At 34.3% G+C, this 12,659-nt stretch overlaps 1 protein-coding gene across 1 annotated transcript; it reads left to right on the plus strand.

Moving 5' to 3' along the window:
• The first annotated feature begins 394 nt into the window (after positions 1-394).
• slbo (slow border cells) lies at positions 395-8,914 on the plus strand. The gene has a single exon (XM_067772763.1). It carries the CDS (start codon positions 1,572-1,574, stop codon positions 2,919-2,921), a length of 1,350 nt encoding a protein of 449 aa, XP_067628864.1. The 5' UTR covers positions 395-1,571; the 3' UTR covers positions 2,922-8,914.
• The last annotated feature ends 3,745 nt before the right edge of the window (positions 8,915-12,659 follow it).

Genomic DNA, 12,659 nt, shown 5'->3' on the forward strand with positions numbered 1-12,659 from the left:
GTTGTTATTTTCGGCAACTTCTTTTAGACGATTTCTTTTTTTACATTTAATCCATAATTTACTTTTGTGTCTACTTACTTTTCTTGTCTTGCTTTGGAATCTCTTTCTTCTTTGTGGCTTTTTCAGTTACTGGCGGGTATTACAAACAAAAATTGCAGTTTAAAATTTAGTTACAATTCATGAATTGTGGCGTTGAGAACTGTTGCACGGTTGAAATATTGTCGGGATCGCCGCTAGAAGAAGAGATAATAACAAAAGTAAAGTTCAAGAAGGGCCTTAGAAAAGAGCTTTTGGGCGTAACTCCTCTGCCGAACCAGTTTTATACATTTTCTAATACGGGTGACCCAACAGAGTGAGAGAGAAAAATTTATGCGCTTCCCTACATTTGTCATTCATCATTGCATAAACAACGTCACTGCCGGCTGTATATGCTTTTGGCGACCGGGCGGTTTGAATGCTTCGTCGGTGGTTGTTTTTCGGTGGGTCGTGTAAAGTTTTTTCTTGCGTTAACGCATACGTTGGCTGCCCTGCTGCTGAGTGTACGAAGACATTATCGTCATTGGTGGGCCAAAACGAAGACGCTGAAGACTTGGCGACGAGCCATCATAGACGGGCAGCAACAGTAGCAGAGATGACGGCGTCACTAAGTGCTGCAACTGAGTGAATCAGTTATACTCGCGCGAGCGGATGCGGACGCGCACGTCGTGTAAGTGGAAAATATAAAATCGGTTGCATCATTTGTGAAACACTTTAGTTGAATGCGGAAGGTTGTTAAGTAAAAGTTGCCATACGCGAACTGAACTACGACTATAAAGAGTGAGTGCGGTCTGATGATAACAAAAGACATATTTTCAAATTTTGAAACCTAAAAGCACAAGAAATCATTAAGACGACTTTTAAGATTGCGGGGATAGAAAAAAATAAGTGGCAAATGTAAACGGAAAAATTTGCTGTGTAAAGTTTTTACCGCTTAAGGCAATTGAGGCAACTTAATTAGCATAGAAAAAAATTTGAACTAACACAAATGTGGATACACAATTAAAAACTAATAACTTATTGTAACGTTTAAATGTATTACAAGAGATTGTTGTTGATGTTGAAAAAAGTATGCTATTAAACAACACAACTAAAAATTGGCAAATAGTGAAAAATTCGAAACCAAAATATTTTAAATTATTTTAAACATTATAAATTTGCTACAAGCAGTCAAACAACAAAACCCAAAGAATATACCTCAGCGGTGTTCAATGATTAAGTGTTAGGTAAAAAATAATTGAGTTTAAGTACTGTGTTCATAATTTGAATAAAACAGATCCACTGTGCAGATGTTATAGTTTGATTTAAATTTATTACAAAGCGCAGAAATACACTGCTCTATTACATTAAAAGCAATTGAAAATTTTATTAGAAAAAGAAGTGTGAGAGCTTGAATGTGCTTGCCCCAAAAAGGCTAAACATGGACTAAGCTTGACCAATATACCCATGAAAAGCATTAAATTCATATAACCCGTTTTCCTCCTTCTAAAAATATACAAACAGCAAACATTTTGCCCTCATTCGCACAACTGAAAATGCTGAACATGGAGACGCCGCAGATGTACGATACAGTGCAGACTCTCTCTCAGCTGGATCTCAAGAAACAACCACCGCCCCAACAGGCGATCATCGGTCAAATTACTTTGACTGCAATGTCCAGCGCTCAGCAGCACCAGCAGCAGCAAAACAGTGCAAATTCTAACAGCAACAACAATGTTACCGATGCCAACAACAATAATAATAATAACAATGTTGCTAATTTGGCAGCAGCTGCTGCTGTAGCTGCACAACAACAAAATTCTGGTCTTGTTGTCAAACAACATGCTGTCCATCAAATGCAACATGCTGCTTCTGCGCTAAATAACAACAACAATGCAGCCGCACTAAATGCTAATGTCAATAATGTCAACAATTTAATACAAAAACAAATGTTGCAACAATATTCGCAATCTGATTTGGATGAACTCACCGCCCAAGAGATTACACTGGATCTGCAACATTTGATCGATGATCAATTTCGCGAACAGGAAAGTCTTGGTATTTTCAGTGACATGGTAACGAGCCCGGCTGGTTTGTCAGCGACACTTCCACCAAATGGTATGGTGAGTGCAGCAGCAAAAGTATTGCAACAACATCAACTACAGCAACAATCGTTACGTACACAACAACACAATTACGGACGTAGCGCGCTCGCTTACATGCCTCAGGCAGTACATTCTGGTGCTTCCTATAGCAATAACTCGAGTGATGAGAATTCTTCAATTGGTTCAGATACATCAACAATTAAAGAGGAACCTATCGATCCAGAGTATCGCCGTCACTTGCAGGAGACAAATGCCAATAATGCCGCTGCAGCAGCTTTTATTACAAATGGTGGTGCGAATGGTCTATATAATCATTATCAAACAGCGGCAAATAATGGTCAAATGAATAATGGTGGCATGAGTAATGGTGCTGGTGTAGCTGGACCTAATAATTTTACAACACTCACTTCGGCCAATGTTTTGGCTCATCACTCTGTGAATCTTCCACATTTGACAGCAGGCGCTCATCTCCTCAAACATCACAACAAACAATTACAAAATCAACGTAAAGCTTCACTTAAACATGTTGACAAGGGGAGTGAAGAATATCGTCGCAGGCGAGAACGTAACAATATAGCAGTGAGAAAATCACGCGAAAAAGCTAAGGTACGGTCGCGTGAAGTGGAAGAACGCGTCAAAACATTGTTGAAGGAGAAAGAAGCGTTGTTGCGTCAATTGCAAGAAATGACAAATGAAATTCAATTACACAAACAAATCTACATGCAACTTATGAATCATGCGAATCCAGAAGTGAGTCGAGTTTGTCGTAGCTTCCTCAACACCAGCGATCATGGGCTGTAGAAGCACTGGGATAACAACAGAATCGCAAAATCGCTAAGGGCGTTGGACGCTGATTAGAAAAGCACAGAACTATGGGGTACTTAGAAGGGATTTGGCCAAATTCGGCAAATACTTAATAAGTGAAACCTGAAAAGTTTGTGAAATTTGAAATGGTTGTGATAGAAAATACTAGTGCTACAAAGCCTATTTGGAAAATGTCATTCTTCAATATTTTTAAAAAAAGTTTATTTGGTTTGAGTAAATATTTTTTTTTTACATATATTTCATTTGAAGTAGAAGTTTAGGAATTATTTTTGGGGCATATAACTAAAATGTGTATGTATTTAATAATACGTCATTTTCGCAAAACTACATGAAAGTAATTGTGGTATATCTATAAAAATTTCTTATTAGTCCTGTCATATAAGGTCTTGCGTTCGGAATTCAAGATAAGGCGCTGGAAATTTGTAGGTACCCGTCTATATATTGTCATTATGCATGTGAGCATTATTCGAGATCAAAGGGCTCAAAATTTAGTTTTCGCAAATATCTCTCTTTCTATGACTTTGCAACGCCAAAAGAAAGGTGTATGCATGTTTCCAGCTTCTTGTCTTAAATTCCGATACTTTCTCTTTTTCACCATAAATTACTGGACTATACATCCGTTCTAAAACGAACGAAACAAGTTCAAAATTACGAACATTCGTTGACAAAAGTCTGTTAAGTTCGTTTTGTCTTAACTCGTGACCGACGGAACAGTTTTTCCAATCATACCGTTCGTATTTCATGACCAGTTTGGTATTGATGTGTGAACCTTCTGTGCTCACTACTCGGGCTTGATTTAAGATTTTTCGTTCTCGCGCTTCGAGAACGATTTGTGATCGATTTAACATTTTTCGGTCTCAATTCAAGAACGGTTTGTGCTTGGTCTTTTGGGGGAGTGGGAAGGTAATTTTTTCAATTAATACCCATTTATTTTTTTTATTAATAATATTTTTTTGTCATTAATAAAAATATTAATAACAAAAAAACCAATGCCAACATCCAAAAGATTAAAAAAACGCATAATATGCATTTTTCATGTATTTCTCTTATTGAGAAATTCTTCTTTTTATTGATGCCATCTGAATATATGCTTAAAACGTTTCATAAAAAGTTTGAGAATTATCTGTGCATATATGAATGGAACTGTACGAAAAATAAGAGTTAAAAAAAATAGGACATAAAAACCTAGTTTTAAAAAACTTCAGAGTTTGGCCTTGATCGAACTCGCGCCACACGATCGCAACCGCAACATCATAGCCGCCGGGCCACTACAACTGCTTGATAGCTTGTGCCAAATGTTGTATTTAATATTGTAGTGCACACGAATTGTACCCTTTCTTTTTTCTTGAACTTAATTTAGGAACATTGCTCTTAATTTAAGAACATCGTTCTCATTAATAGAACATTTGTTCATATTTTAAGACCAGCCGTTCTCTTTTCAAGAAAATGGTGTCAGTTCAAGAACAAGGTTGTTGTTTTAAGAACCGGTCGTTCGTTTTTCAAGGACAAAAAAAATAAGAACATGAAAAGCTTGAATTGGGTCCGGTGGTGCTGGATTTTAGACCGGCATTTTTCTCTGAGTATATGTTCCATTATTCTAAAAGAAGGGCAAATATCACATAAAAAAAAAATTATCGACGAACGAATTACCCTAATTTGTTTTACTAGAAAAAATGACATTTTTCCAAAACGGGGTCCAGTACACGCTTCTTGTGTCTTTACAAATATCTACGTATGTATTAAACCCGCAGTTACAAAATGCAAAACGAAGGAACCATTTATATTACCATCCATAACTAATGGGCAGTAAAGTTCACTTACTGTCTTTAAGGAATTTTAATGTCAATACATTTCTGCGATTCAGTTTTTGTGATTAACTTAAAAAATACGCAATAATGCTTCCCATTCAAAGTTTTAAGTTTATAAATTCGGTGTATACTTGGAAAATCCGAAATTTCCAACACTGAAATTAATTTTTTACACTTTACTGATTTTTTGCTATGTACGACAGAAGGGCTTTATCTGGCTATATCTAGATTTGTATACAGTTTTATTTCAAAACACCCCATAGTGCGACACATATCGGAAGGAGAGGTGTTAAGTGAAAGGTTTGCGTGCGACGGCGAACGTGATTTTTTAAATGTGTAAATAACAAGTATGGATGTGTGACTGAGTGGGTGTGTGGGTGTATGGGTGTGCGAGTGTTTAGTTAAATTTCTAGAAGCAAACATTATCGCTGTGGGCTTAATAATTGTAAGGTCTCATTTTTTTTAAAACAATTTAAGGAAAATTAAAATATATGTAAATGTATGTATATATGTATGTAAATTATATATGTAAAAATATTAAAGCGAGAGTCGAAATAGAGGCATTCCTCAAAACCTGAATTAAACTATATAAATATTTAAATTTATTTAATGCTGCTTTTAAACTAACCTATTTTTTTTAGTTAAGAAATGCAAGCACGCATTTTAACGGGATCATATGAAATATTTTCAAGTTAAAGAAAAATTACCAATGCAGTTGAAACAAAAATAAAATACTATTGTAAATATGTATTTGTTAAAAAAAATAAAGTTTTTTTTAATCAATTATAATTTCATAACCTGTGATAATCTGTAAATAGATAATCATAGAAGTTGATCGCTTAACTTAACTAACATACATACATACAAAAATATGTAAACATTAAGGTGGAACGGAAAACTGTTGCCAAGGATTGGATTTTTATATAGAACTTTTATAATTTCTGAAAAAATAATAATTATATGCCATATTTTTGATATCAAAGTGAACATATCGCATGTTTTTTGGAAAAACATAAAGTTTTATTTTTTTTTCATGCAGATCTATTATAAAATCAAGGTTAAAAGACAGCTGTTCTGCGGGATATCATAAAATCTCGAAAAATAAAAATTTTCATTTACATCTACATATTTACAGTACAAAGTTCAATATGTTTATTGTTTGTTTTTTCAAATTTTGAAACATTTCTACACTCCAATATTAATTATTGCAATATTAATGTTAGCTATCCTTTTTAATTTATAATTGGAATGTTTCTAGAACACTTGGCCCCTTGTTCAGATCAATTGGTTAAAATAATACGAACACTAAGAAAAAAAGTTTTTTTTAATTCCGCTCCACCCTAATGTGAATTCAGAAGAAGTTTTACTCCTAAACGCTAATATCTAAATACAAAATAAAGAAAGTTTACAAAATCATCAACAAACAAGAAACTGAGCCAACTCAATAATAGCGGGAAGATATTTGAAATAATATTTGCCCATAACATTTCGCTAACTTTTGATGCTGTAACGTCTAAAGCACTTATAAACATATTTTTAACATGACATATCATAATAGTTTTTCAAAAACATCGTGTATCGCCCAATTTTTGATCGAAAATGGGTAATTTGACTTTGTGGGCCAAGCACATATTTAAAAGTTTCATCGATCAAATCGATTGACTCAAAATCCGCAAAAAAAAAGACACCACGCATAAGAAACTGTAATTAAACGATTGAGCCTCAAATAATGCTATTTTACTATATTTTTTAGTTTTTAGTTAATCAAAGATAAAATACATATTTACAGCAGTTGAAATATATTCACGGACTATGTACATCCATTGCAATGTGTCAAACACGTCACAAGCTAAAATGAGCTCCTATTTTTTCTTTGTTAAATATAAAAGTCATGTTAAATAAAAAACGTTCGATTTAAGCTTATCGTTGAAAAATATGGTACAGCTTATTTTTAGAAGATTTTTATAATTTTGTCTAAAATTGAAAAGTGAAGTCATCCACTTTCAAAGGCGGAATACTGCAAGTTACAAAACTTCACAACTTCTAAGGAAGTTGCTTAAAGTTTGTCAAGTCAAAGTCGAGTCCAAATTTCCGTCACTATTAAATGCTCCAATTGTAAACACAGAATTGAACAAATGGGAGCTTACCAAAATTGGATGAGTTGAGTGGTCGAGAAACAGATCTCACATTTTTGTCTGTTAAATTACTTTTTAATGCTATTCATTTTTTCCTTTATAACATCGTAATCAGTGCTGCTCAAATTTTTTTATATTGAAGTGCAAATCACAATACATGTACAAAATTGTATATACACTGACATTTTTTTTATTTAAAAAAATTTTAATTAAAAAAGCTTAAAAGTTTTAATATCATCAAAATTTTTAAGAGCAATTAAACTTAATTTTCGAAATACAGCACAACAACACCGGTTGGATCTATGTTGCTGGCGGCTCAAATATTAGTCCAAATACAATATTTGAACGATTCGCTTCATTAATATCTAATCTAGTTCGATGCAACGTTTCAGCAACTGGTCGATCCTTAACTCAGAAATAGTTGAGACCACGAAAAATTACTTCAGGATGAACCTGTGGAGAGTTTCCTGATGTTCAACTTCGAATTGAGCGCGAAACTCAAGCAAGACATATGTAAGAAGCGTGATATTTGCAAAGTACTAAATTTTGCGACCCTGGGTCTCAAAAATCTCAAAACGCGCACATGCGACTTATCATGACTTTTAATACCATTAACTTTATTAAGTTTCCTAGTCTTATCTGAAATTCCGAAGCAAAACCCTTAAATGGCTGGTGTGAAGTCAAAAGCTAAAATTGCCATCCCATCTTCTCTCTACACCGTCCATGATGACGTGCCATTCAACAGGACTGGTATGATGAGGGGCTTGTAGAGCGTAATTGCATACTCAGTCCAAACTAGAGCTTCTTAGAAGAGTTAATCTTCTTTGTAACAAAAAACATTGAAATTCTGTAATATTCATCCCGTCCGTCTAGTGGGTCCCAATGTCGCACACCCATATCTTTTTAACAGCTTCATTGGACAATTTTCAGACAGAACTTTTAACACGCATTTCAAAAGCAAACGCCCGTTAACCCACAGAAGGGCTCTGTAAGCATCGTTGAGAAACTGGCTAGAAATCTGCTGAGGTCTGAACCCTCGACACAACAGCTTTGTACTTAGTTTATATCTGATCAGTGTTGTCAGTGTGTTGTTGTTTTCATTGTGTAAGTTTTCAAATTCATTGAAATGAGAAATGGTCTCGCAAACATCCAAGTTTATTTTCGACCCAAATTTTTTGAGGATTTCAGCCTTGAAAAACTAAAATCCTAATGCAGTGTTAGAGTAAAGTTCGGGGTCTGGTGATGCCACGTTTGCCATTTTTGGTTCTGTTTTTTAGTGCGAGTTTAAACTCCAGTTAAAGTTAACTAGAGTTTAACCCTGCCCCTTCGGCCGCATAAGCTGGGATAAGCTGCAAATGTTGTTTAATTGATCCAATTGGCAAAGTTAAACTCTAGTCTACTTTTAGAATGCATGTATGTGGGCAGTATTAACAGAAATTCATCCACAGCTATTATTTAAGTCCAACATTTGCAATACCTTAAATAATTTTAATAGAAATGTGAAACGTAAATAAAACAGCTAACAAAAAACTTGCAAACAAGTAATTTAAAAGTAAAAATTATGGCTAATGGAATTATCTTTTCTGGAAAAATATGGTTCATTGAATCTTTTGCAGGTTATGTAACATAGCACTTTTTCCAGAAAGGAAAACACCAAAAAAATTTAGATAACTTAAAATGTGTGCTTTCATGCCTAATTTTTATCTTTTGCTTCATTTTTAAAAAGTGTGATTTTTTAATGTTCACTCAATGGTTTGTACTTATTAAAAAATATATATATATAATAAAATTTAAATTCATACAATTTATGTGAATGTAATTTAGTTAAATTAAATCTAAAATAACATAAGATAAGCCAAAGAAGTTTTAAGTAAATTAATTCTAGCACCCAAGATGGGCAAAAATGCAATATATAAGTACCCACGACCAAAAAATATCAGGACTATGTAATTTATTTTGAAAGAAGACGTGGGTTAGGTACATTTTAAAAATGAAATTTCGCACCAATAACTACAATCAAATCTTTGCTTCGCTTTAAATTGGTTTTAGACTTCGAAATATTCAATAAATTCATGTTTTATAATTTTCGAAAACAGTTGTTTTTTTATTTATGTATATTGTAAAGAGGTAATTGAAAAATATTGCGGCTTTTGGAGAGAACTACATGTAAAATATCTTCATCAAGGCTCAGGCTGGTAAGAACCAAATGTGGAAACTGCCAATCATTTCGGTATAGTAATAAAACTGTGCAACGGCAATTTTGTAACACAATAACCGTGTTTTTTTTTTTTTTTTTGTTGGAATCACAACATACACATTTATTTGTTTGTTATACCTTTACCTATATTAAGTTTGGCACGAATCTCAAAACTGATTTTATCAGGTAGATAATTTGTTTTGATTTAGCAGTGTTCTCTAAATTCGGTGAGCAGGATATTTCATTTGTCGGAACTGACCGGATCAGGTCTCTACATCATATATCTACCATACAACCAATTTTTCACGTAAAAGGGTTTTCGTCATTTTTTCTTCATTTTATTAGCTAGAAGCTTGAAATTTCACAGGCTGGGTGCATATAAGATCGGTCATATTTATAATGTACATTAGGGCGGGTCGATTTAAAAATCGCTCATTGCTCTATGAAAATCGTATTCTAGAGATCAAAATAAGAAACTTTGCCGAAGGAACCATACCTCTAAAACGAATTCTGATGTCCCCCAATTTGGGTCGAACTTTTGGGTAGGGGCAAATTTCGAAAAATCCCACTTTGACCCATTTCATGCTTGGGTATATGACTCATTGGGTTTTCGACAGTTGTTGATGTAGTTGCTTCATCTTGGGGTGTAGAGGATGGTGGATTCATTGTAAACTTTTTGATTTGGAATGGTCACTTCACTTATTATTTTTTTTGAAATATTTTTTTATCTGGAATTAGCACTTCACACTTTGAGTTGTTCACAACGACTTAATGCATTCACAAAAACTGTTGCGTTATATATGGTCTACGAGACGAGGTAATAAAAATGAAATGGTAATTTCAATTTTACCTGCTGTGTCTTGTGTTGGCTTATAAAAAACAGCACAAGCAATTTTACGATCTGCAATTGTGTCACAGTGATAGCTTCATTTTTTGAAACGGTTGAATAAAAAACCCACACAACTATGTTTACGACATGCAAATGCATCACAGTGATGCCTTGGTTTTAAAAGGGTTGTAAAAACGCTAATTTATAATAATTTTTTTTAATTTCTTTTCTATTACTAAGTTAAATTCATTTTTAGCACGCTTTTATTAGCTTGGCCTGTATGTAACGGAATCTTTGAGCTTAATTTTCACCGGTTTCTAGAAGTCTGATTAATTTGATACTTTGCATACGTATCAAGGACCGATGACAATGCATTAATGTGATGGTGTGGTGACATAAGGTCAACGGCCATAAGGCCAATTGGCCTTATCACCACTTTGAATGGCGATAAGTTTGATTGCAACTTTGCACACTTATCAAGGCTCGATGACAATGCATTAATGTGATGATGTGGTGACATAAGGTCAACGGCGATAAGCTCAATTGGCCTTATTACCACATAGCCATTTAGCTGATTTTTTCATGTAAAGTGCAAAACCGGCGATTTATTGAAATGTTTGTATGGTGAACCCCCAGGAGGGTTCCAGGGGTGTGCCACTGGAATCGGTGGGTCGGGCCTCCAAAGTTAGTGGGGGTCGGTCACACATTTGGACTCGATTGGAGCACTCTAAATGGGTCAAAGTGGAATTTTTCAAAATTTGCCTCTACCAAAAAGTTCGACCCAAATTAGGGGACATCAGAATTCGTTTTAGAGGTATGGTTCCTTCGGGAAAGTTTCTTATTTTGATCCCTAGAATATGATTTTCATAGAGCAATGGGCGATTTTTTTGCCTCCCCACAAATCGACCCGGCCTAATGTACATATATTCCATACAACCGCTGCCACCGTGGTGTAGCGGTAGCGTGCTCCGCCTACCTTACAGAAGATCTTGGGCTCACGCCTCGGGCAAGGCAACATCAAAAGTTTAGACAGGTTTCTCAATTAGAAGAAAATTTTTCTAAGCGGGGTCGGTCTTCGGCAGTATTTGGCAAGCACTCCAAGTGAAAACTCATCTGCCTTTGCAGATGCCGTTCGGAGTCGGCATAAAAACAGGGACCTACCTGCCAATCCCGCCAATTTGTAGGAAAAAAATTAGAAGGAATACGACGCAAATTGGAAGAGAAGCTCGGCCTAAATACTCTTCGGAGGTTATCGCGCCTTACATTTATTCATTTCATAAAGTGATCGAATGCCGTTTTTTAAATCTCTATAGCTCCGAAATGGTGCACTGGATTAATGAAATATGTGAAATAGGGCAAACGCGTACTCACTTAATCCATAATATATTATTATTTTTTTAAATAATTGGATAACCTGATTTTTATCGCTTGTGTGAAAACCGTTTTCAATCCGTGATCGTATGTTACGATTCCATGGCAGGTTTTGCGCTATTTCTTACTCACTTTAACAGCCAGTATTTTGAAACTTTACAGGTTGCGTAACATAAGAAAAAAAAAATTTTAAATAAAAAAAAATTACTTAAAAAAACCCCCACAACGCAAGAAGCCGTAAGTAGAACCCGTGCAACAAACATCCATAAATACCTGTTATAGATACTTATTATATGCTAATATTCGTAGATGCAGAATGGGTCAAGGCATTGATGTAGTATGTACTATCATCGGTCTTATGTATAGTATATTTCCGATACAACCGATTGTTCAGATAAGTGGTTTTTCGCCATTTCTTCCTTGAAACTTTATACCGTGCTTACATATTTGTATTCGTACATATGTATATACGGCAAATATCACAGATTAAAACAAAATCTTTAATTATTTTGCACGTTTTATTGTAAACAGATGTAATCCGAAATTAAATGCGATTCAAAAGCAGTTTTCGTCTTTTTGAGTCTTCTATAAGTGTCAGCACAATTTGGTTATCTTGGTATGTTATAATATCTCAAAAAATCTAAATTTTTAGTTAAATCAGTTTTCAATAAAATGTACGATAAGTAGGTAGTAAACTTTGCCAGGGCATTAAGTTTCTGTCTAAAACAAGCTGATGCATGTTGTTCACTGTTGAAATAACCAATGAAATCAATTCTTTAACAGAATAATCAATTTGTAGGATTGAGAATCCTACGTTTTTACATAATATTGTTAACGTGAGACCATGGCCTTTCTTCTGTTGAATTAAATAAACAAATTTGTTTTTGTTTTTTTGACAAAAAACTCGGTTGTGTTTACCATAATGCGATCAATTCTACTGAATAACTGTTAATTTAAGAACAACAAACTTGATCTGTTGATTATATTCGCCACGTTTTTTTCCGTGAGGAAATTTCAAAATATTGCAGCCAAAGAGAGAAAAACCCCCTGGCGATGTTGAATTGGCAATTTCATTTATTCAAGTGATTTCCTCTTTCTTATTGCTAAGTGCTTAAGGCTCTGGTTTTCTGTGTTTTGAGCGTAAAAGTCGAATTGATGAAGTACATATCACACTTTTCATCGTAAACAGATGTAAATCAAAATTTTCATATTTCAAGATTTTATGATATCCCAAAATAGTCGGCTAGTGAAATTATGATTACATAATTCGAATACTTTAAGGGACACAAATAACAGCCATATCTGACTTTGAATCTCATTTGTATATTGAAACTGTATGAAAAACAAAATTTTGATTCCGTTTTCCAAAATAAT

Source organism: Eurosta solidaginis, chromosome 3 (genome assembly GCF_040869045.1).
Source record: "Eurosta solidaginis isolate ZX-2024a chromosome 3, ASM4086904v1, whole genome shotgun sequence".
NCBI classification, from domain to species: Eukaryota; Metazoa; Arthropoda; class Insecta; order Diptera; family Tephritidae; genus Eurosta; species Eurosta solidaginis.

What these genes read in the sequence shown, in the direction of transcription:
- slbo (XM_067772763.1), top strand. Translation starts at nt 1,572, where the DNA reads ATGCTGAACATGGAGACGCCGCAGATGTACGATACAGTGCAGACTCTC.